The 23,151-nt window shown below is 38.8% G+C and overlaps 1 protein-coding gene across 4 annotated transcripts in view; it reads right to left on the bottom strand.

The window, feature by feature from the left end:
- LOC150094550 (beta-hexosaminidase subunit beta-like) overlaps positions 1–23,151 on the bottom strand; it is a 364,235-nt gene that overhangs the window by 48,631 nt on the left and 292,453 nt on the right. For all 4 annotated transcript variants that reach the window (XM_090411847.1, XM_090411846.1, XM_090411845.1 and 1 more), the window contains exon 9: positions 21,414–21,570. In XM_090411847.1, the coding sequence (XP_090267973.1) occupies positions 21,414–21,570 (157 nt within the window). The remainder of the gene's footprint in view (positions 1–21,413; positions 21,571–23,151) is intronic.

Here is a 23,151-nt window from a genome sequence, read left to right as displayed (position 1 = left end):
CCCCACCACCAGACAGAGCCATAATCTCAGTGGTGGCCCACTCAGAGACAGGCAAAGGCCTACCCCAAGCAGAGCCTCTTCTGTGCAAGAGCACATCAGTGAGAGCCAGACCCAGAGGTGGTGATACTAAGGTGGAAGTAATGGAGAAGTCATATTTACCTATACCAGTTGCCAAAAGGTGTCACACCTTATTATTAAAATTCTCTGGATTAGAGATAGGTTGATGGAAGTTTTTTCACTTGTATATTTTCAATTATATATTTAGTTTAATCCTCTATCCAAGTGTAAGCAAACAAAGTTTGCACCTGAAGTATGAAGTTTCCCCAGTCCTGAAAATACTTCAGGCACAAACTTTGTTTGCTTACATTTGGATAAAGGATTAAACCAAATATATAATTGGTAGCATAGCCAAGTGAAAAAACTTCCAATAATCAAATGCTAAATATCATCAAAATTGAAATGAAACGTTACACCAAACGCATGGAGCATGTATGTTAGCAGTCATTGTTATACAGGTGTATCAAGAGGCAGCCTTAGTGACATCTGGAAAACACTGATAAAATCACTCAACACATTGGAGTTCAACTTTGCAGCCAATTACTGATCACCTTTTCTTCTTACCTATGTTAACAGGTAAGAGAAAGGTGATCAGTAAACCTTTCCATTTTGACAAATCTGTGTTTGTTTACCCACACACTTATTTAAATCACATAGGTTAGATTTGTACCATGAATATCATTTAAATATTTATGGTTGCTTTCCAAATATATTCATCTGCCTTGAAAACAATTATAGTTTTCCTCAAAACATTAAACTCATTACATTTACTTATCTTTATCTCTAAAATAAGACAATGAAATTGTAATATAAAAGCAACAATGTTTATTTAAATAATCTTACAAACAATTGTTTACATTAAGAAAATTGAATCCCTCTCTCACACATACAGAAAGACTCAAAATCAATTTCAGGAATTAAAAATTCCAACAACAAACAAAACAAAGGAAACAAATTATTATTATAAGGTATCTTCATCGAGTCCAGAGACTCATCATGGGAGACCTACACTAATGTAGGTCTCCCATGATGAGTACATGCAAAATCTATCATACCTCTGCTTGAACTCATTCACTGTCAGAGCATTCACAACTAACTAATTCTGCCAATCTATTCCACTCATTCACCACTCTCCATACAAAAATTTTAGTCTGTACACACTCTTACACAACATTATGGATGACCCCTAGTTCTCTATTTGTCATATATCAAAAACTTTCTTTCATATCAATATTATTAAACCCCTTTAATATCTTTTATGTTTTCATCATGTCCCCTCTTTTTCACCTATCAACTAAACTTTGTAACCCACAAACCTTAACCTGTTTTCATAAGGAGCATTTCATAGACCTGTCACCAGCTTAGTTGCTCATCCCTGAATATTCTCCTGGTCACCAAGAAAACCCAGGTGACCAAATCTGTGCACAGTAGTCAAGAAGCGGCTAAATAATTTCTCAATCTTTACTTGTTAGCATGTTTTTCAACACCCAAGTAATCCTTTGAGCTATTTTATTAACCATCAAAATTATACATACTTTGCAGCCTTTCCAACCTGAAGTGCATAACTTTATATTTTGTAACATTAAATTGAAATCATTATCCTTGCCCACAATGTCAATTTATTTAAATCATCCTGCAGGATATCTAAATCACCTTTATCAATTATTACCCACCCCCAGTTTTGCATCATCAGCAAACATCTGAAATTCCCCCTTTAAATCTTTCTCTATATCACTGGCACTCTGCCTAGTCACTCCATTCTCCAAGATTCCACTCCACCATATACTATGCTCTGGTGTGTCTGTCTGTCAGTCAGATACCCCGATCCATATTACCAGCTTCATATCCATTCCCATTTGCTCCAACTTTGGTGTAATAGTTTTCCCATGTAGTATTCTCTCAAATGCCTGTGCAAAGTCCAGCAATATCGTGGTGGAGCCATTTCCTTTATCCAATTCTCTGTAATTTTATTATAAAATATGAATAAATTACTAAGATAGGACTAAATTAATTACTTTATTAATTATTATTATTATTCAGGTCTCCATGGAGTCAAAGGACTCATCATGGGAGGTCGTTTTTAGGAAACACAAAGTTTATCATACCACTCCTTGAACCCATTGACCGTTCCCGCTCCAACCACTCTCTCAGACAATGCATTCCAAGGTTCAACCACCCTCCATGCAAAGAAACCACTCCTCACCCTCTTGAGCACAGCCTCCTTTCGTAACTTCCAGGGATGGCCCCTTGTCATCGCTCCTTCCCGCCGTTCCACCAAGTGAAAGAACTCTCCAATGTCTACCCTGTAACTACCTCTCAACAGTTCAAAAGTCTCAATCATATTACCTCTCCCTCTTCTATCCACCAAACTCTGCAATCCACATTCCCTCAGTTGATCCTCATAACTCATATTGTACAGTCCTAAAACCTTCTTTGTTATCTGCCTCTGTATTCTTTCCACAGTCAATTTATCCCCTTCAAATCCTGGGGACCAAATCAGAACAATAGTCTAAGTGTGGTCTGATCAGGGTCTTATAAAACGGAATGATAACTCTTTTATCTCTGCAGGTCAGTGTTCTTCTCATTATTGCAGCAATCCTCTGTGTTACCTTCACAACCTTTGCAATACATCCCCTAAATTTCAGGTTTCTATCAATCATCAACCCCAGATCTCTTGTCTCTCCTACTTCCTTCAGTTTAACTCCTCCCATAGAGTATGCAGCGTCCCATCGATGTGTCCCAAACCTCAAGACCTTACATTTTGCTGCATTAAATTGACACCACCATTCATTTGCCCATCTATCTGGTTTATTCAAATCCTCTTGCAGGACTGCCACATCTGCACTATTACTGATAACCCTTCCCAGCTTCACATCATCCGCAAACAACTGAATGTCCCTTTGTAATCCATTGACAATATCACTGATATAAAGGTTGAACAATACAGGTCACAGTACTGAGCCCTGCGAAACTCCACTTGTAACCTTCTGCTTCCTTGATATTTCCCCACCATACAAAACTCTCTGATACCTATCAGTCAGCCTGAATCCATTTGACTAACCGATATTTAAACCCAATGTGCTGCAACTTAAATATCAGCTTATCATGTGGCACCCTGTCCAATGCCTTTGCAAAATCCAAAAAAATGGCAGTATATGCCTTTCCCTCATCAACTGCTCTTGTCACTTTATTATAAAAGGCAATCATATTACTAAAGCAAGAGCACCCCTTAACAATCCATGTTGATTCTCACAGATAACATTACCCTCATCTGCCCAACGCTAATTTCTCCCAAACCTTAACAACTACTGATGACACACAAACAGGCCTATAATTAGCAGGGCCACCCCTAGGAATTTTGTCGCCCCATGCAGTAGCATATTTTGCCGCCCCTTCTCCCTTATTTTTCGTATAGTCGCCCAGTGCAGTAGCATACAATTCCGCCCCTTCTCCCTTATTTTTCATATAGTTTATGCCAACTTTTCTGCTCCGTGCAAATGCACGTCTTGCAACGTTGGTAGAGCCGGCCCTGATAATTAGACACTTCCAGTCTGCTACAGCACTTATGCAGCAGCACTACCTTACCTTCCTTCCATTCCCTGGGTACCTTTCCCGCAGCCAGACTTTTATTGAAAAGCCAGGTCAACAGAGATGTCAGTTCTTTAGCACATTCTCTCAAAATCTGTGGTGAAATACCATCCAGTCCAACAGCTTTACTGATATCCACAGTATTTATTTGGAACACACTCTCCTCTTGCACCTCTAAACCCTGAACCTGCCCTATCCCTCTAGTATTAAAACCTCCTCCAGGATGAAATACTCCAATAAAGTGCTCATTGAACAACTCCACTATGTCCTCTGCATCAGTCACTCTATTCCCATTTTTTTCCTGCAATGTCATTCTTCCACAATCGTTTCTCCACCTACTGGCCACATAGCTAAAAAATTCCCTAGGATTTTCTTTGGATCTTAGTGCCAATCTCTTCTCATATTCCAGTTTTGCCTTCCTCACCATTCTGGTCACTCTCCTGGCCTGCGTCTTATATTCTTCATGTATCTATCCTCCACCCCTCTCCTTATATCTCTTCCATAATCTCTTTTTCAACCGTAGTTCCTGTTTGATATCGTTTGTCATCCACTTTAGACAGTGGTCGGCTATGGGAATTTTAACAAAGGGTTTGCATCGTCGAGGAAAAAAAAAATTATTAATACAGCTTGTGAACAAATTTCAATCAAAAAGTATCAAGGACAATCAACCTCTAGAGACTATCATTTTTAAACAAATATTTCATGATCTAAACATGAAATATTTGCACACAATCAACTGTGTTAATTTATCTTACATAAGAAAAACATTTAACTATCAAAATATAATAAGAATGAAATCTTTTATAATCTTTTATAAAACATTTGATTGGCTACTGGTTTTACCATATGATTGGCTACCAGAAGGAAGAAGGGTAAAGATAGTGCATGCACTTATTTTATTTTCAAACTTGGGCACATTCGTTATAGAGGAGTTGAAACAATGATTCCAAATAATCTATACACTGCCGAATAGACTAATTTTTTGTTAGGTTACCATATGTGTTTGTTGTTTAATATGTTTCAAAAAAAAATTTTTTTTTGAAAAAATAAAAAAGTAAACAAGAAGAACAAGGGGCTCACAAATTTCAGAAAAATTTAACAAAGGGCTCGGGCGAGCCCCTTATAGCTCATCACCAACTTTAGGCCAAATTGTGTCTGCTTCTTCACCCGTGAAATACAGCTTACTATTGCTGCCAACAAATATTCTTTCACAATTTCCCAAGCACTAATGATATCCTGGCCTTCCAAATCTGCCTTCCATGGAACTGTCCCTAGTTGATACCTAAGACTATTATAATCGCCTGCCTTATAATTCCACATACGTTCCCTTTTCTTTGATACACCTGCATGTCTGTTCATCTTCCAAGTCAAAACCACATGGTCACTCTCTCCAATGGGAAAGATGTCATCTCACTTATTATCAGCTCTTCTGATGCTATGACCAAATTCAAAACTCTTGAACCTCTTGTTCACTCTATTACATACTGCTGAAGACATTTGTCCCTCAAGAATTCCAGAAATTCTATCCCCTTCTTATTACTTGCATTTTCCTCTTCCCAGCTTATACTGCTGTAGTTAAAATCTCCCATAACAATCATTTTTCTTGCATTTGCCAAGCTCAACTGCCTAAACATCTCCTGGTCCCCACCCTCTGTGTTCCCTGGTTTATAGAACACCACTAAATATCCTGTCTTGGCCACTTCTACCTCACACCATATGCTTTCAAACCAATTTGTGTCACTGCCTTCCAAAACCTCCACTCTTAGAGGACATAAGTCATCACTTATCGTAAGCAGTACTCCACCACCACGTTTTCCTTTCCTATCCTGCCGAAAAATGCTGTACCTTGCCACTTCAATTCCGGTCATTATATCATCCTCCGTCAACCACGTCTCAGAGATCCCAATAATCTTTGGCCAGGTTGATGCTATCAGCGCCACCAATTCATCTCCTTTATTTCGGATACTCCTGGCATTAGTATAGAGCATCGAAATGTCACTGCTACTATACCTATCATTGTCCCCTCTCGACCCCCCTGGGCTCAATGTTACCTGATGTCATCCCCCTTTCCCCAAGAGGCCACCCCTGGAAATTCTAGCTTCCCTGTATTGACACACTGACTCGTTCAGAAAACAGCAGTCTTTCCAGATGGCTTCGTCCTTCCTCATTCAAATGCAAGCAGTCTCTAGCATACAGTTCCCTTCTGTCCTCAAATACCCTCCAAGCATCCACATATTCCGATCCTCTCTTCTCACACATTCTGGCTATTATGCGATTCGGTATTGCTGCTCAGCTCGTCACTATCATACCTGGGCAACACACACAATCTTCTCTCTGTGTTTTCTTTTACACAGCTTCAAGCAAGAATCTCAGATCTCTCGCCGCCCGATTTACACTGCCTCTCAAGTCATTCGTACCCACCATCACAATCATTTCATCCATCCTTTCGCCCCTCTTAATTGCCATAGCCACATTTTCTATCACCCCTCCAAAGTAAATATTAAATTACTAAGACCTTTACAAAGCCATGCTATCCTCTATAGAGTATCGCATCCCTATCCACCCAAATGTTGAATTTTACCTTTAACCAACTTTTCCAATGCTTCAACCACCACTCCTGATATATTAATTGGTCCATAGTTTGCTACTTCTACTACTACTGTCTTGGAGAATGTTACATAATTGAGCTATCTTACCCTCTTTCCACTCCCTTGGAACCTTGCTGAAGCTGAGACTTAGATTGTATAATTTCAGAGGTAACGGCAATTCTCTTGTACATTCACACAGGACACGAGTTAACATGCCCACTGTATTCACATCGATACTTTCAATATGCTGAACACCTGTTCATCCACCTCAATTTTGACATGCATCTGTCACATCAGCAACTGCAAACTCTTCACCTGGATGATACACTTTACAAAAGGATTACTTAGTAACTCAACTATTTCTTTTGTCTCTGTTGCCTTCCTACCATCAGCACTAATTAAAGTCATCCTCCCATGGATGACTTTAATCAGTGACATAATTGGGGGGAGGGGTGCAAGGGACTCTTTTGGATTTACTTTGCTAATTTTCTCTCAATCTGATTTTACCATGCTAGTCACCCTTCTTGCTTGCACTGCTCATAAGTATGCCTATCACCTTTTTCTTTAACTATTCCTCCACAGTGTTTTTTTTTTTTTTTTTGCAGCTCTTGCTTTATATCTTTCCTTATCCACTTAATTCCCACTTGGTTTATCCTTCTGACCTTTGGTATGAGGTCTGATACTGTTTCTCTCAAACAATTTGTGACCAATTTCCACACACTACTGACATTCTTTCCTTGTCACTTCAAAAGCCATGGCACTGTTTAGAAGAAGCAATTTTCTCCTTCAGATAAAATATTCTATCCTCATGTCATCTGTTGACAGGAATAAATGCAGGGTTATGTTAACAAACAGTAGACATAGCTAATACTGGAACTTGCTTTCTCCAAAATTGAGCTACTGTTATTCCTAACAATAAAAACTATATTCAAGACCTTTTTCTAGAATATCTTTTTGTAGTCAGACTATTTGAAAGAAATGAAATACTTTCAGATAAATCCACTGGTCTTCTCCGAATACGTTCCTATACCTCTTTTCCCCTTCAATTATGGATCCTTGTAACCACATGTTACTCAGCCATGCTTCTTCCTCCACTCCCTTAATCTAAACTGTGCATACACATACCAGCTTCAAACTCACTGGTATTGGCTAAAATGTAGCACAGCACTTGAACTATGTATATTTTCAAGTCCATGTGTCTGTCTTTGCCACCATTTTGAAACATAAATGAAGTTAGCAATACATTATAATAAACTAAACTTACAATCCATTTTAACAACATTTTACAAAATGAATTACATCATATTAATTCTTTTCATGGAGACAAAGAGAAGTGAATTTAATTGCAGTGTTAAATTAAATTTTGCAACTGAGTATTAAAAGCAACTAGTACATTATTATTATCATCAACAGGCCCCTATGGAGTCAAAAGACTCATCGTGGGAAGTCCCACTCTCAAATGCACAGTTCATTGTACCTCGAGTTAAATGCATTCACTGTCCCTGCACTCACCACACTCTCAGGCAATGCATTCCAATCACCCACCACTCATCATGCAAAAAATCTACTCCTCACCTTTGTACATCCTCTAGGGATGGCCTCTCATTCTATCCATCTTCAGATATTCTATGAAAAATCTCATCCATGTTAATCAGGTAATTACTCCTTAGCAATTTATGTCTCTATCATGTCTCCCATCTTCCATCTATCCACTAGGCTCCACTATTTGGAATTCATGCAATGCCTTTTTGCACTTTTCTGTTAGTTGATAAATGTGTGCAAGGAACATAAGCTTACTTTTTGTAAATGAGTCTTAAGAACTTAGCATCTATTGCTACTGGGATAGTAGCTTGTCCCATCCTTAACTGTGGATCCATGTAAAGAGTGCATGTTTGGCAGATATTGTGTGTGTGTGTGTGTGTGTGTGTGTGTGTGTGTGTGTGTGTGTGTGTGTGTGTGTGTGTGTGTGTGTGTGTGTGTGAAGATTGGGGGATGGAAAGGAATGTGTGTAGGGGAAGAAAAAAAACAGGTCTGAGAGGAAGTGCAAGATTAATGATGATAAATACGAGTGGTCAAGGGAAAGTAGTAGATCACATCTGAGGAGTGGGTTTGGTGAGGCTTGTTACAGAACCAGAAATAAGCTAGTGTGTATGTTCACAGTGACAGAACTATTCGAAATAAAGCAAATCAAATTGTAGCATTAATAGGCCTGACCTAGTCGGCTGAATTGTTAGCATATCCGCTCTCCAGCCAAAAGGCTGTGGGTTCAAATCCTGCCATGGGCATGGATGTTTGAGATTCTCTGTGAAAATACTAGTGGTGGTGGTAGATGGTGTTGGTGGAGATGGTAGTTGGTGGATTGGGTGGTGGAGACAGACTTGTAGAGTAGGTGTTCTCCCTCAATGAGTCTTTGTACTCCCTGGAAGTGTCATGTAATAATAATAGCATATATTTGCCACAAAATTGTTGGAATAAGGGAGACATGGTTAGATGAGGATGACAATGGACAGAAATAGAGATGAGTGGATATGATGTTCTTTGTGAGGGAAGGCATGGCAGAAGAGGGAGGAGTGTTGATGAAAGCAAATGAGTTATCCTTATCTGGGGAGATGAAAGGAACAAACAGTGGCAGTAGTTTTGACACAGTATTGTGGAGGTGAACAGAATGAAATACCTAGTTGGCTGTTGCTATAGGCTTGGTAATGTGGAATACAGTGAGAACAAATCACCACGGGTTTTGAGAGAATGTGCTAAAGAACTAACAGCTCGTTGACCTGGCTGTTCAATGAAAGTCTTGCTACGTGAAATGTACCCAAGGAATGGAAGGAAGATAGTGCCATTGCATAAAGGCAGTAGCAGACTGGAAGTGTCAAATTATAGACCAGTTTGTGTTTCATCAGCAGTTGTTAAGATCTTGTAGAGATTAGTGAGTGACCATATACAGCACTGGGCAGATGACGGTAATGTTATCTGTGAGAGTCAACATGCATTTGTTAAGGGATGCTCTTGCTTTAGTAATATGATTCCCTTTAATAATAACATGACAAGAGTGGTTGATGAGGGAAAGATATATACTGCCATTTTTTTGGATTTTGCAAAGCATTTGACAGGGTACCACATGATAAGCTTATATTTAAGTTGCAGCACATGGATTTAGATGTCAGGTTAGTCAACTGGATTCAGAATTGGCTATCTGATAGGCATCAGAGAGTTGTGTAAGGTGAGGCAATATCAAGGAGGTAGAAGGTTACAAGGGGGTCCCACAGGGCTCAGTACTAGGACCTGTATTGTTTAATCTTTATATCAATGACATTGTCAGCATATTGCAAGGGAATCAGTTGTTTGCGGATGTGAAGCTAAGAAGAGTTGTTAGTAATAGTGCAGATGTGGCAGCCCTGCAAGAGGATTTGAATAAACTGGACAGATGAGAGCAAATGAATGGGGAATGTCAGTTTAATGCAGCAAAATGTAAATTCTTGAAGTTTGGGATATGTCGATGGGAGGCAGCATACTCTGTTGGATGAACTATACTGGAGGAAGTAGGGGAGACCAGAGATCTGGGGATAATGATTGGTAGAAACCCAAAATTCAGGGAATATATTACGAAGGTGATGAAGGTAACCCAGAGAATTGCTGCCATACTGAGAATGATGCTGACCTGCAGAGGTAAGAGTTGTCATGCCACTGTGTAAAGCACTGATCAGACCACAGCTGGATTATTGTTCTCAAATTTGGTTCCCAGGATTTCAAGGGGATAAATTAACTGCGGAAAGGGTACAGAGGTGGATAACAAAGATGGTTTCAGGACTATACAATATTGGCTATGAGGATTGGCTGAGGGAATGTGGACTGCAGAGTTTGGTAGATAGAAAAAGGAGAGGTGATATGATTGAGACTTTTAAACTGTTGAGAGGTAGTTACTGTGGAATTCTTTCGCTTAGTGGAGGAGGGAGAAGGAGCAAGGACAAGGGACCATCCCTGGAAGTTACAAAAGGAAGCTGTGAGCAAGAGGGCAAGGAGTGGTGAGAGCATGAACAGTCAATGAGTTCAAGAAGTGGTATGATAGACTGTGTTTTTTTAGGAAGGACCTCCCACGATGAGTCTTTTGACTCCATGGAGGCCTGAATCATCATCATAATAATAATAACAGACAAGCTGGTCTAGCTAATAACATTATGAGCGATTTTAATTATGGTAACACACACTGGAATGAAGAGAGAGTACCTGGGGACAAAGAGAATGAATTTCTTCAGTTTTTGAGGAAAAATTACATTAGGCAGTATGTAATACAATACACAGAGATCAAGGGTCTAGGATTTGATTATCTCATTAGTGGATGTTATAGCAAATGAGGTGGTAAATCTCCAACTGTTGGTGAGAGTGACCATGAGGACGTCTGTGAGAAAGGGATATAAGTGAAACTATAAGGCTGGTGATTATGACAAGCTCAGGAGACAGCTTGCAGCTCTCATGAAATGAACTGGAAGTAAAGGAGATCAGTGCTGCTTACAACCTGTTCAGGAATTGTCCAGCAGAGGCAATGTCTGAATACATTCCAGAAGTCAAATGAGATGGGTATAAAATGGATGAATGAAGAAGGTGAAGCATATAATTTGAAAGAAGGCATTATGGAGGTGGCATAAGATGAGTGATGGTGGGTTGTATGAAGAGTACAAAGAGCAAGCAAGCAAAGTAACTTAATTCGTAAGAGTAGCAAAAGTGCAATATGAGTAGTAATTAGCTAATGAGGCCAAAGGGAATCTTGGGGATTTTTTTCGATATGGCATAGAAGAAAGAATGATTATGGAAGGATGATACTGGTTGGTAAAAATGGTAGAATGATAACCACCAAGGAGAATATAGTAGAGATGTTAAATGAGCAATTCATAAAGATATTTCATCCTCATGAAAGTAACATCGTGCAGATCTTGAGACCAGTGGGAATAGAGGAGTCTTCACTGATGGTGAGTGAGCAGAAGGCATATGAGTAAGCTTGATGTCAGAAAAGGGACTTAATGGTATATCACCATATGTGTCTAGAAGGAATGTTCCAGGGAGTTAACAGCTTTAACTTACCTCTTTAACTTGAGTCTTATTTGCCCAAGTACCAAAAGAGTGTAAAGAGAGCAAAACTGTTCTACTTCATAAAGCAATGATAACACTAAGGCTTAGAAATGCAGACCAATCTGCTTTTCTGGAGTTGTAGTAAAGGTATTAGAGAGGCTAGTGAGAACCAGGATTCAGAATTGGGTTAATGACAACTACATTCTTTTTGATGGATAGCATAGGTTTCCCACGGGAAGATCTTTAGCAATCTACTTATTATAACAAGGTGACAGATGGATTGAACAAAGAGGATACATACATGGTGGTATATTGACCTTCTTTGGGGAAGGGATATTTTCAATATCCCTTCCTCACTCAGTCAAATTCATTTGCTATCTCTATCACACCCCTAATGCCACCAACCACTTTGAGCTCTTCAATTTCCTCTCCTTAAAAATTGATTTTCTCCAGTCCCACTTTCCTAACAGCAAAATCATCCTCCTAGGAGATTTTAATGTCCACAACACCCCTCCAATTGTACAGATCTTGCAGGGAGAGATGCTCAAACATTTGCTATCACTAACAACCTTACACGAATTGTTCACATACCAACCAGAAAACCAGATATCCCAAATCACTCCCCAATCACCCAAGATCTCTTCCTCACCTATGACCCTTCCAAGTACACAGTGAATTTAGTGAGCCCCCTGGGTAATTCCAACCACAATCCAGTGCTCATCTCCCCCCCCCATGCAACAATGCTTACACAGCTACTCCCATACAAGAGTAGAAAACTAGAAAACAGTGCCAAGTAGGAGTTTCCATGACTTCTATTGCCACATTCCCATGGTTGGACTATTGTTTCTGGTCTTCCAACTCAAACATATGCTCTGCATATATCACTAAAGTAATCCTCACTGGCATGGAAACATACATTCCTCACAGTACTCTGAACTGCTATTCCCTAAACCTTGGTTCTCCAAAAGATGTGCCATGGCTGTACAAATAAAAAATCAAGCATACCACAAATGGTTTACATCAAGACCCCCATCCTCCTTTAGTGCTTATACTCAAGCTCAAAATACATTCAAGAAAACTATGAATGTTTCCAAAACAGAGTTTGAAAGAGCAAAAAGCAGGAAATTTCCAGTCAAACCTTTTGGTCTCTTGCCAAAGTAATCGGTCGTAACTTTTGCACAACACTGTTCCCTACCATACCCAGGTGGCTCTATTGCATCATCACCCACAGAAAAGGTCAATCTCCTGGCTTCACACTTTTCCCCTAATGCATGCATAACTGACAATAGTAAATGTCTCTCCCCCACCCAACCATTCCAACTGCCAAATATACAATATCCCCTATATCCTTTTGCCAGAAAGAGATCCAAAAAATATTGTCTAAATTATACATAAAAAAGTCTCCTAGCCCTGATGGCATTCCTCCAATTGTCCTGAAGGTTTGTGTACCAGAACTGACTCCTATCCTATGCCACATATATATACTCTCTTACTACACTGGTATCTATCCCTCAGCCTGGACACTTACCTATATTCAACCCATCCCCAAGAAGGGTGACAAATCACTGCCATCTAACTACTGCCCTATCTCATTCACCTCAGTCCTATCTAAAGTAATGGAGAAAACCATCAATTCCCAACTCCTACACTACCTTGAAGGCACCCAAGCTAATAAATGACCACCAGTATGGATTCTGTCACTGCCAATCAGCAGGAGATCTACTCACATATATCACCCATCTCTGGACAAATGCCATGGAGAAGTTAGGTGAATCTCAAGTGGTTGCACTTGATATCTCAAAAGCTTTTGACTGATCTGGCACAAAGGCTTGCTAAGCAAACTCCCATCATTTGGTCTGTCTCAGGACTTCTGCAGTTGGATTGCCAACTTTCTATCTGGATGCACACTATATGTGATGGTAGACGGTTCTTTATCCTCTCACCATTCGACTAATGCCGAGGTTCCACAAAGTTCTGTTCTCTCACCAATCCTCTTTCTTCTATATATCAATGACCAACTTTAGTTGAATTCCAACCCAATACACAGTTTTGCACACTACACTCCTCCCTTTCGTTTGATAAACCTTACTCTACACAACTCACCCAACCTACAGAACATCAACCACCACTGCCCTCAATTCTGATCTCTAAGCCATCCTCCAATTATCAATTTCAAATGCTAGTAAAACCCAGGTCTGTTTTATTCCTCACAAAAAAGAGCCATTTTCTCTCAGTATCATTTTTGATAACACTCAACTTTACAGACAAGATGAGATTTCTCTTCTTAGAATTACCCTGACATCAAGCTTCTCCTGGCATAAACACATCCCAAAAATTGCGTCCTCAGCTTCTAAAAAACTAGGATTCTTCTTTCACTCAAGACATTACTTCACTTCTGAACAGATGTTAAACTTATACAAATCACAAATCCACCCAGCTATCAAATACTGCTCTCACATTTGGAGTGGAGCTCCTAAGAGCTCCCTCAAAATGCTTGACTCAATACAGAGGATAGCAATTAGATTAATGACCCATCTCTAACCATCTCACTCCTCTCACTTTCACACAGATGTTTGATTTCTGCAATTTGTGTATTCTATATTTCCATGGTAAATGTTCATCTGAAATAGCATCAATAATTCCCCCACTTAGTACTAAGCCTGACTTATTTTTCACGGTATTAACAACACCACAAACACTTTTATCAACAAAGATGTTTTTATTAACGCTAATATTTCGCTGATTTTCAACTCAGCATCATCAGAGCACAACACACATGTAAACGCGACAGTGAGTGAGTGAAACAATATAATTGCAAAAGACAAAAGATCTAAAGTCCTATTTTTGGCGCCCTCTAACGAGGAAAAAAAAAAAAAAAAAACAGCAGTTATCCAGGAGTTTTTCTTAGGATAACCGTCTCCCAAATTTTTGGCAAATTAATGCAATCATATTTGTTAAGGTTGGGAGAATTCTCCAAAGCCATTGCTGACTCAAAAAATAATCTTTCAGATCTATAACGACTCCTAAATAGCAAATTCGTTTTCCTCCATCTAATCCTGTGTGAAAGAGTGTCCAAAGCGTGGTCTGCCAGTCCCGACCATAGTAATAGTAGCGAATGTATCTTTCACGTTCTTCCAGGCAGATGTTCACTGATCTTCCTGTTTGCCCATAATAGGCCAAGTCACAGTCACATGGAACTTCATACACTCCTGGGTGTGCTAAAGGGTGAAGTTTATCCTTTGGCGAGCGGATCAGAGTTGCCAGCTTGACATGAGGTTTGAAGGTGGTGCGAAGGCCATGTTTCAACAATACTTTGGCTATCTTTTCCGACGTACCTCTGATATAGGGAATAGAAATGGTTATGTTGTATTCTTGTGTATTAGGGGAGGGCAGAGTAATGGGCCTATGTAGTATTTTATCTATTTTGTAGGGATTGTAGCCGTTGGCTAAGAACGTATGGCGCAGGTACTGGAGTTCAGTGGTCAGAGCTGTATCGTTAGAACAAATGGCTCTGGCTCTGTGTGTAAGTGTTTTTAAAATGCCGTACTGTTTTCCTCGTTAGAGGGCGCCAAAAATAGGACTTTAGATCTTTTGTCTTTTGCAATTATATTGTTTCACTCACTCACTGTCGCGTTTACATGTGTGTTGTGCTCTGATGATGCTGAGTTGAAAATCAGCGAAATATTAGCGTTAATAAAACATCTTTGTTGATAAAAGTGTTTGTGGTGTTGTTAATACCATGAAAAATAAGTCATGAATAACCATCAACGCCTAAGCTTATCTGTTAGATTAGTACTAAGCCTGTTAAAACACGTGCAGCTATTGCTCAGCATCCCTTCACAGTACACCTTGAAACCCACAGAACAAATTTCTTTTCCTCCTCCTTCAATCCCTGCTACTGCCGTATTGTGGAACAGTCTTCCTCCTGATGTGTTCTCCAGAGAATACAATATACAGGCTTTTAAATCAAATGTAAACAAGTTTCTCCTTTCCCAACCCACTACCCATATACAGTACTAATGTAGGAAGTTTATTTGCACTTGGTTAGACTATAATAAATTTAGTTTAATCCTTTATCCAAGTGTAAGCAAACAAAGTTTGCACCTGAAAATATCTTCATCTTCAGGACTGAGGTAAGGTGGTGCAACACCAGGTAACTCTGAGCAAAGGTGGACCAAGCTCTCATCACTCCTTGTCTCAGTATCTCCCATAATGCAAAGCACATCTCCTTGCAGACATGTATTCTGCTATGCATTAAGGGAAGGGCCACTACCCAGATCGGTTTCGACCTTTATTGAGGTCTAGTCAGCAGGACAGACCCAAACGTGGAGATACTAAGGCAGAAGCAATAGGAGAGGTCATATTTACTTATACAAGTTGCCAACAGGTGTATCTCCACATTTGGGTCTGCCTCCCATGCTGGATAGATATATATGAGGGGCTCTGCTTGGGGTAGGTTTTTGCCTGTCTCTGAGTAGAGCCACCATTGGCTCTGTCTGGTGGTGGGGTGAGCCTGTCACTGGGTAGAGCCAACGCTGAGAAGTTCTTCTTGGTGACGGGGGAAGCCTGTCACTGAGTGGAACAAAGCTGAGTCGGGCGATCTTTCGGGATCGTCTAATTTTTAGAGAGGTCTTTACTTAAATACACCTCAATAAAGGTCGAAACTGGTCTGGTCAGTGGCCCTTCTCTTAATGCATAGCAGAATACATGTCCACAAGGAAATGTGCTTTGCATTATGGGAGATACTGAGACAAGGAGTGATGAGAGCTTGGTCCACCTTTACTCGGTGTTGCACCACCTTACCTCAGTCCTGAAAATATTTTCAGGCACAAAGTTTGTTTGCTTACACTTGGATAAAGGTACTAATGTACTATAGGTCGATCAACCAATCTCTTGTGTATGGGCTCTACATATAAATACAGTAGAACTCGGTTATAACGATCACGGTTACAGCGAATTCACGTTTATAACGTGAATAATTTTGAAGGTATATTTGAATTACATTTGATTTAATGCATGTATTTCATGTTTATTACGAATTCGTTTCACGGGAATAACGAACGAATAATACACGTTAGTCGTTCCTTTACTGACATTTCGTATGTACGCATTTTCTGGTTGTGGAAAAATGTCAGGAGTCAAATGGAAAATTTTATCGGTTTCCGAAAAAGTAGAAATTATACAGGAGGTGGAAAGTGGCCAATCAAATCTGACAGTAGCAAAGAAGTATGGTTTGTCCCCATCTACAATATCAACAATTTGGAAGCATCGTGAGTTGACTCTGAAAGCTTTTGAAAACAATTTATCGAAGTGTAAAAAACTTAAAAAGTGTAATAAAAGTGACGTTGACGAGGCACTTCTTTCGTGGTTTAAAGTGCAAAGAACCGCTGGCTTACCTATTAGCAGACCAATTTTGAAAGTTCAAGCCGAAAAATTTGCTGTTCAACTTGGTTATAGTGATTTTAAATGCAACAATGGGTGGATTGATCGCTTTAAGAACAGAACAATATTGTCTATGCAAAAGTAAGTGGCAAGGTGTTGTCCATTGACAAAAACATTGTTTCTGACTGGATCAAGAATGTATGGCCAGACATCAAACGAAGGTATGGATACAACAACATTTATAATGCAGACGAAGCAGGTTTTTTTTATAATTTAACGCCCAATAAAACTTTTCAATTTAAATACAAAAAGTGCATTGGCGGAAAACTTATCAAAAATAGACTCACAGTTTTAGTTTGTGCGAACATGACCGGTAGCGATAAAAGAAAGCTTCTTGTAATTGGAAAATCGGCAAAGCCTAGATGCTTTAAAAACATAAAGAAACTTCCCGTTGATTATACAGCAAATAAGAAGGCCTGGATGACATCTTCAATTTTTGAAAATGAAATTCGCAAGTGGGATAAAAATCTTCACAGTGAAAACCGGAAAATTTTGTTATTGATAGACAACTGTCCTGCCCATCCTGTAGTGGCTAATTTAACAAACATAAAACTTGTTTTTTTGCCACCGAATGTGACATCTGTCTTGCAACCACGTGATCAAGGTGTAATTAGATGCCTTAAATCCCATTTTCATCGTCTGTTAGTCTTGGAACCGACAGAAAGCAGAGAAAAATCTGCAGAAAATGCTTATGCTTATGACTCGAAGATCAGTGTACTTCATGCAATAATGAGTGATGCTTGGAATTTGGTGTCATCGTCTACGATACAAAACTGTTTTAAGAAAGCCGGTCTTGTGGAATACGAGTGCAAATCTGAAGAAGATGAAGAGGATAACCTACCGTTATCAGCGTGGTTAAAAGCGTGAAACTTGAACAATTTTGAAACGTGCACAGAGATTGATAATTGTATAGACATTGATAATGGCATCGCAACTTCGGGTATACCGACTGACGCTGACATCTTAAAACAAATCTCTCATACACCAGAAGAAGATAAGAGTAGTAGTGACTCCGAGGAAGAAAATAGTAATGATGAGAAAATCGTTACCTGGTGTGAAGCAGAAAGTGCTTTACATATTTTAACAAGATTTATGGAATCACGATCTGTAAGTTGAGACGACACATTCAAGCATCTTAGTGGTATAAGGAACAATTTCAAACGTATGAAATATGCATCTTGTACAAAGCAAAGCATGCTTGATGATTTTTTATGTAAAAATGTGAAGTTTTAAAAATAAATTTTTGTTCTTTATGTGTATGTATGCACATATGTATTTATGTTACCCAATATTACTTGTTACTTGTCTCATAGGTATGAGCATGTTCTGTAATGAGGAAGTGATCCCAGAAGAGGAAAATCACTAGTGCTATGCTCCAAGGATCTGTTTTGGGGCCATTGCTGTTTAATGATATTGGGAAGGACTTGAATGGTGATATACATTTGTTTGCAAGTAATGGAAAGTTGGGAAGAACTATGAAGAGTAGAATGGATGTTGTAGCCTTTCAAGTCAGCTTGAATAGACTTTCTGAATGAGTAAATGGGGGGGGGACTACCAGTTTATCATAGCATAAAGATTTTAAAGTTGGGGAACGCAGAGTATAAGATTTGTGAGGATATCCTAGGTCAAGTGGAGGAGATGAGGGTGATGGTGGAAATGGTGATGGTGGAGAGGGTGATGAGATGAGGATCTTGGGGGTGATGGTGGAAAAGGACCGAAAAATCAGTGATATTTTGTTAAAATTGTGAGCACAGCACAGTGCATTATGGCAATGATGTGGAGAACACTAACATGTAGGAGTAAGGATGTTATGATCCATTATAAGGACTGATCCGTATGGATTGCTGTGCACAGATTTGGTCACTGGATTTTCAAAAGTATGAATAGATGTTGGAAAGGATTCACAGATGATTGATTAAGGTAGTTTCTAGTCTCTGGAATCTAAGAGTATGAAGGCAGATAGAGAGAATGATATTTGCTAGACTAGTGGATAGAAGAAAGAAGGGGAGAGGAATATGAATGAGACATAAGTTTGTAGAGGGTTATTACTGGATTAATGTGGATCAGATTTTTCACAGAATGCATAGAGATAGGAAGAACAAGAGGGAAGATATATCAACCTGGAAGATATAACAACCTGGAAGATATATCAGTAGAGTAGGAGGGTGTGAGCAAAGGGATGAGGAATAGGTTTCTTGTTGGGGAGTTGTGAGTGGTTCTCCACTTCCAGGCAATGCATTCCAATGCCTGGAATGCATTGCCTGGAACTGGAGAAAGACCCACAACTCCCCAACAAGAAACCTATTCACATCTAGTCATGGTATGTTGACCTGTTCACGTGCATGTGCATGCGCGCACGTGTGTGAGAGAGAGAGAGAGAGATGGAGGACTTTCTATAATGAGTTATTGACCCCATTGAGATATAATAATAATTTTCTTGACAAGTGGATTCTCATCAAGTTGGATCATTTTAGGAGTTGTTTCAGGAGTGAGAATATAATGGACTTGGTGTCTAATGCATTCCATAGAGAAGCACTCAAAATAATAAAGTTTTGGTTTGATAAAGTTATGAGATGGTGGAATAGAAATATGTGTTTGAGTCGCTAATGATATTTTCTTAACTGCCATCTTCTCAGCATAAAGAGGATTTCAGGATAGGTGTTGTGGTGGCTAGCTTCCTCATTGTGTCCTAATATGATATATTTTGTTCTGTTTTATTCTTTTGTATTTTTTTTTCATTCTTCCACCTATGACTTGCATGAAAGCAGGCTGGATGGTGTCCTTCACAGTTGAAACATTCAGGTTTCTTTGTAAAGCCAGACTTATTATGCCTTTGCTAACATATTGGGCACAAGTCATAGAGTGGATTTGGAATGTACAACTAATGTTAGAGCTTTAGATATATCAAAAGTAAAGATGATGTTCCTGTCAGAACAACATGATCATCCCTACGTATCAGCATGCACATCATGTCTTATCATTCCTTAATGATTAAGGTCTGATCTGTATGTATCACCTCATCTGGAACATCTTGGATGTTCCAGATGAGATAAATAGTTGAGTGTTCTATGAAGTATTACTATAACTGGTTTTTCCTTCCCACACTGATGTTGCTCACTAGTTTTTCTTAGAGTTGCTGATATGATGTTTAAACAAGAATATCAGTGAAACATTTTGAAGGAAGATATTTTTCCATACCGGCTTTTTACCTGTTGCATGAATGATGAGAAACACTGGTAAATTTATGTGTGTCAGATTTCTTGTTATTTCTGTTATCAAATGCTGTGTCTCCAGTACCTGTACTATAGGTTTGGCCCTTATGAGGGCCCATGGAAAATTTGAGGATGAAGGATTCATGTTCAAGGGATATTTTGGTTCAGTATCAAAGACTACCTACCATGTGTAGCTCCTGGTGGGTAGGGGTCAAACTAACTGAATGTTCCTTATTAGGCCTCCTGGGACCACTCACTTTGCTGAAGCAGGGGCCAAATAATTCAAAACACTAAGATTGGCTTTTCTGAATGTCCATGGTTCCCAACATGGACATTCAGATATCCCTGTGGTGTTAGTCTGGAAGATAGGATAGTTAAAAAAAAATAAATAAAAAAAGAAGAAGAAATAGAGAAAGAATATGGGAAGAAAAGTATAGATAAACAGGAAGAATGTAAGTACAGTACTATAACTGGGAGTTTCCTTCCACCACAAACAGGTGGCCTACATGGAGGGGACAGGCTCAGGAGAAAGCAAGATGTTCTCCCTCACAACTGGAATATTAAGGTGTTTTGAGTGTGAATTACTTCATTCTCTTTAATTTCTTCATATGCAGTGGTGGGTGTATAGAACACATTGCCTAACAGAAGATTGAAAGGGTAGATGATAAATGAGAAAATGTGGCATCGGTTGACTGTTATTTAAAGCAGTCCTTACATGTCTCTCTTTAGTCAGTGGACATATTGTTCAGATAAGTTTTGAGCACAATAAAATTCAGTATTATGCTGAAAAGCAAAATGGGCCTCTAAAACAATTCACATTCACCATAAAGCATCTCATGCACTCCCCCCCCCCAAACTAAATTTACTATTCCCCTCAAAAAATACTTACCTTTGCATTGCATCTCATTCCACATACAGGACTTATCTTTAGCAATTCTACCAAAGTCATAGTCCTTATTTCCTCAAGGTATTAAAACTTTTAATATATTCTTTCACCACTCTACCTATAATTCTACTGCAAAGCACGAAGCATATATCCTACAAATCTAACAAGCAATATTACATCCTGGAAAAAATATTTAAATGGAGGAAGCAAAGGAGAACCAGACAATACAAGCGAATACAATTCTGAGGAAGAAGATAATGCACTCGCTGTCTGAAATAATGAAAGACAGAGAACAAAATTTTAAATAAACAAAATTACAGAAGTAATCTAAACTGTGAAAAAATAAAATTCAGATACTGCATTTACTCATATCCATATAGAGAAGGAACATGACTGTATGTCTAAATCGCATAAAAACAAATCAAAACTGATCTCCCCCACCCCAAGATGCTAGCAATCTTTGCTATGTTAACCATTCTGTGCTTGTAGTGGAGAATGCACTTTTTTTTTCTTTTGCCTATTTCTGCCTATAATACATACATATTTAAATAGTTTCTCTGTCACTTCCTTTCTCACCTTTACTCCATTATCTATAGGATCTTGCCACATCATGTACTTGTATCCAATACTTTTCACATTCTTTAGTGTTCTTCTAACATAATGCTCTTCTACTTCACTGATATTGGAATAGCCATGCTCTTTCATAAATGTTTTAATTTCTGGATTAGATTCCCTAAATATATAAAAAAATGTAATTTTCAACTACATATACACATGCAACATAATATTACTTATGCACTATATTATTTCAGAACACATTCTAATAACAAGGAAATGTGAATATACACGAATATGTATAACAAAACATCTAAAATAGATTTATTCAGTACCCCATAACAGAAGAAATAACAAGGGAGAAGGGAACCAAACACTTCAGCCATCATTATCAATTCTTGCTTCACTGATATACTCTAGATGTAACTAGGATTTTCATAATGTCAACATTTACATCATATTTTTACATAGATTCAGTATCATCCTTAGCTATGGCCAGCCAGAATGACCTGCCTCACCATAGCTAAGTTTGGTTTGAATTGTTTGAATCACATGGTTTGAATTGTGTGAAACAGTGAGACCTCTCATGATAAGTCTTTTGACTTCATGGGAGTTGGATGATAATAGGCTGTACACACATGTAGGTAGGAGATGAATTTCAATGCCCAGTGCAAGACTGCTTATTGGTGGCTTGAGGCCTCTTGGGAAAAAAAAGGTTCTCGTTCAGTCTATAACTGCATGACAGGTTTACAACCTTTCATGAATGGGATTGAACATTAAAAAAAATTAAAACGTGAAAATAAACTTTTACCAGCAAACTACATAATTCCAGCATCATTGAAAACCATAAAGAATGTTTATAGTCATTTATGCTAAAGTAATATTATCAATCATTATAAATGACTGATAATATGACTGATGGGATGCAGAGTATAGAATTGTTGGGGATATTTTGGAAAAGGGAGGATTTTGGGGTTGTGGTGGATAGGGACTTGAAATTTCGTGGATATAGTGTTAAAATTGTGAAGACAGCACTGCAGATTATGGGAATGATGTGGAGAACACTGATGTGTAGAAGTAAAGATGTTTTGATTCCATTGCACAAGACACATATGGATTACTGTGCACAGATTTGGTCACCAGGTTTTGGAAAGGATGATGAGATGTTGGAAAGGGTCCAGAGGCAATTGACTAAGTTGGTTTCTGGTCTCTGGAATGTAGATATGAGGAGAGATTGAGAGAATGTAAATTACATAGCCTAATGGATAGAAGGAAAAGAGGAGACATGATCAAGATGTACAGGTTGGTAAGGAGTAATTAACAGATTAGCGTGGATGAGATTTTTCATAGATTATCTGGAGACAAGGGGAGAACAAGAGGCCATCCCTGGAAGCTGTATAAGATGGATGTGAGCAAGGGAATGAGGAGTAGATTTTTTGAATGGAGAGTGGTAGGCGATTAGAATGCATTGCCTGAGAGTGTGGTGAATGCAGAGAGAGTGAATGCATTTAAGTCGAGGTATGATGAGCTGTGCATGTGAGAGTGAGATCTCCCACAATGAGAGTCTCTTGACTCCATGAAGGTCTGTTGATGATAATAATGGCTTTAAGGATCTAGAGCATGAAGGCATATGAAGTTGGTTAACATGAGTGGTTAAAAAAAGGATAAGTATTAGTGGAAAGGAAGGATAGCATTTTGTTTATTTTGTTAGAAGTACTGGTTTTTAAGTTTGTGCTACTTAAATTGACATTTTTTTTTC

Source organism: Typopeltis vanoorti, chromosome 22, assembly GCF_054136105.1.
Source record: "Typopeltis vanoorti isolate ZY-2024b chromosome 22, IOZ_Tvanoo_1.0, whole genome shotgun sequence".
Taxonomy (NCBI): Eukaryota; Metazoa; Arthropoda; class Arachnida; order Uropygi; family Thelyphonidae; genus Typopeltis; species Typopeltis vanoorti.
Note: the sequence above shows the minus strand (reverse complement) of the source record. Positions and strands in the feature narration are given on the sequence as shown.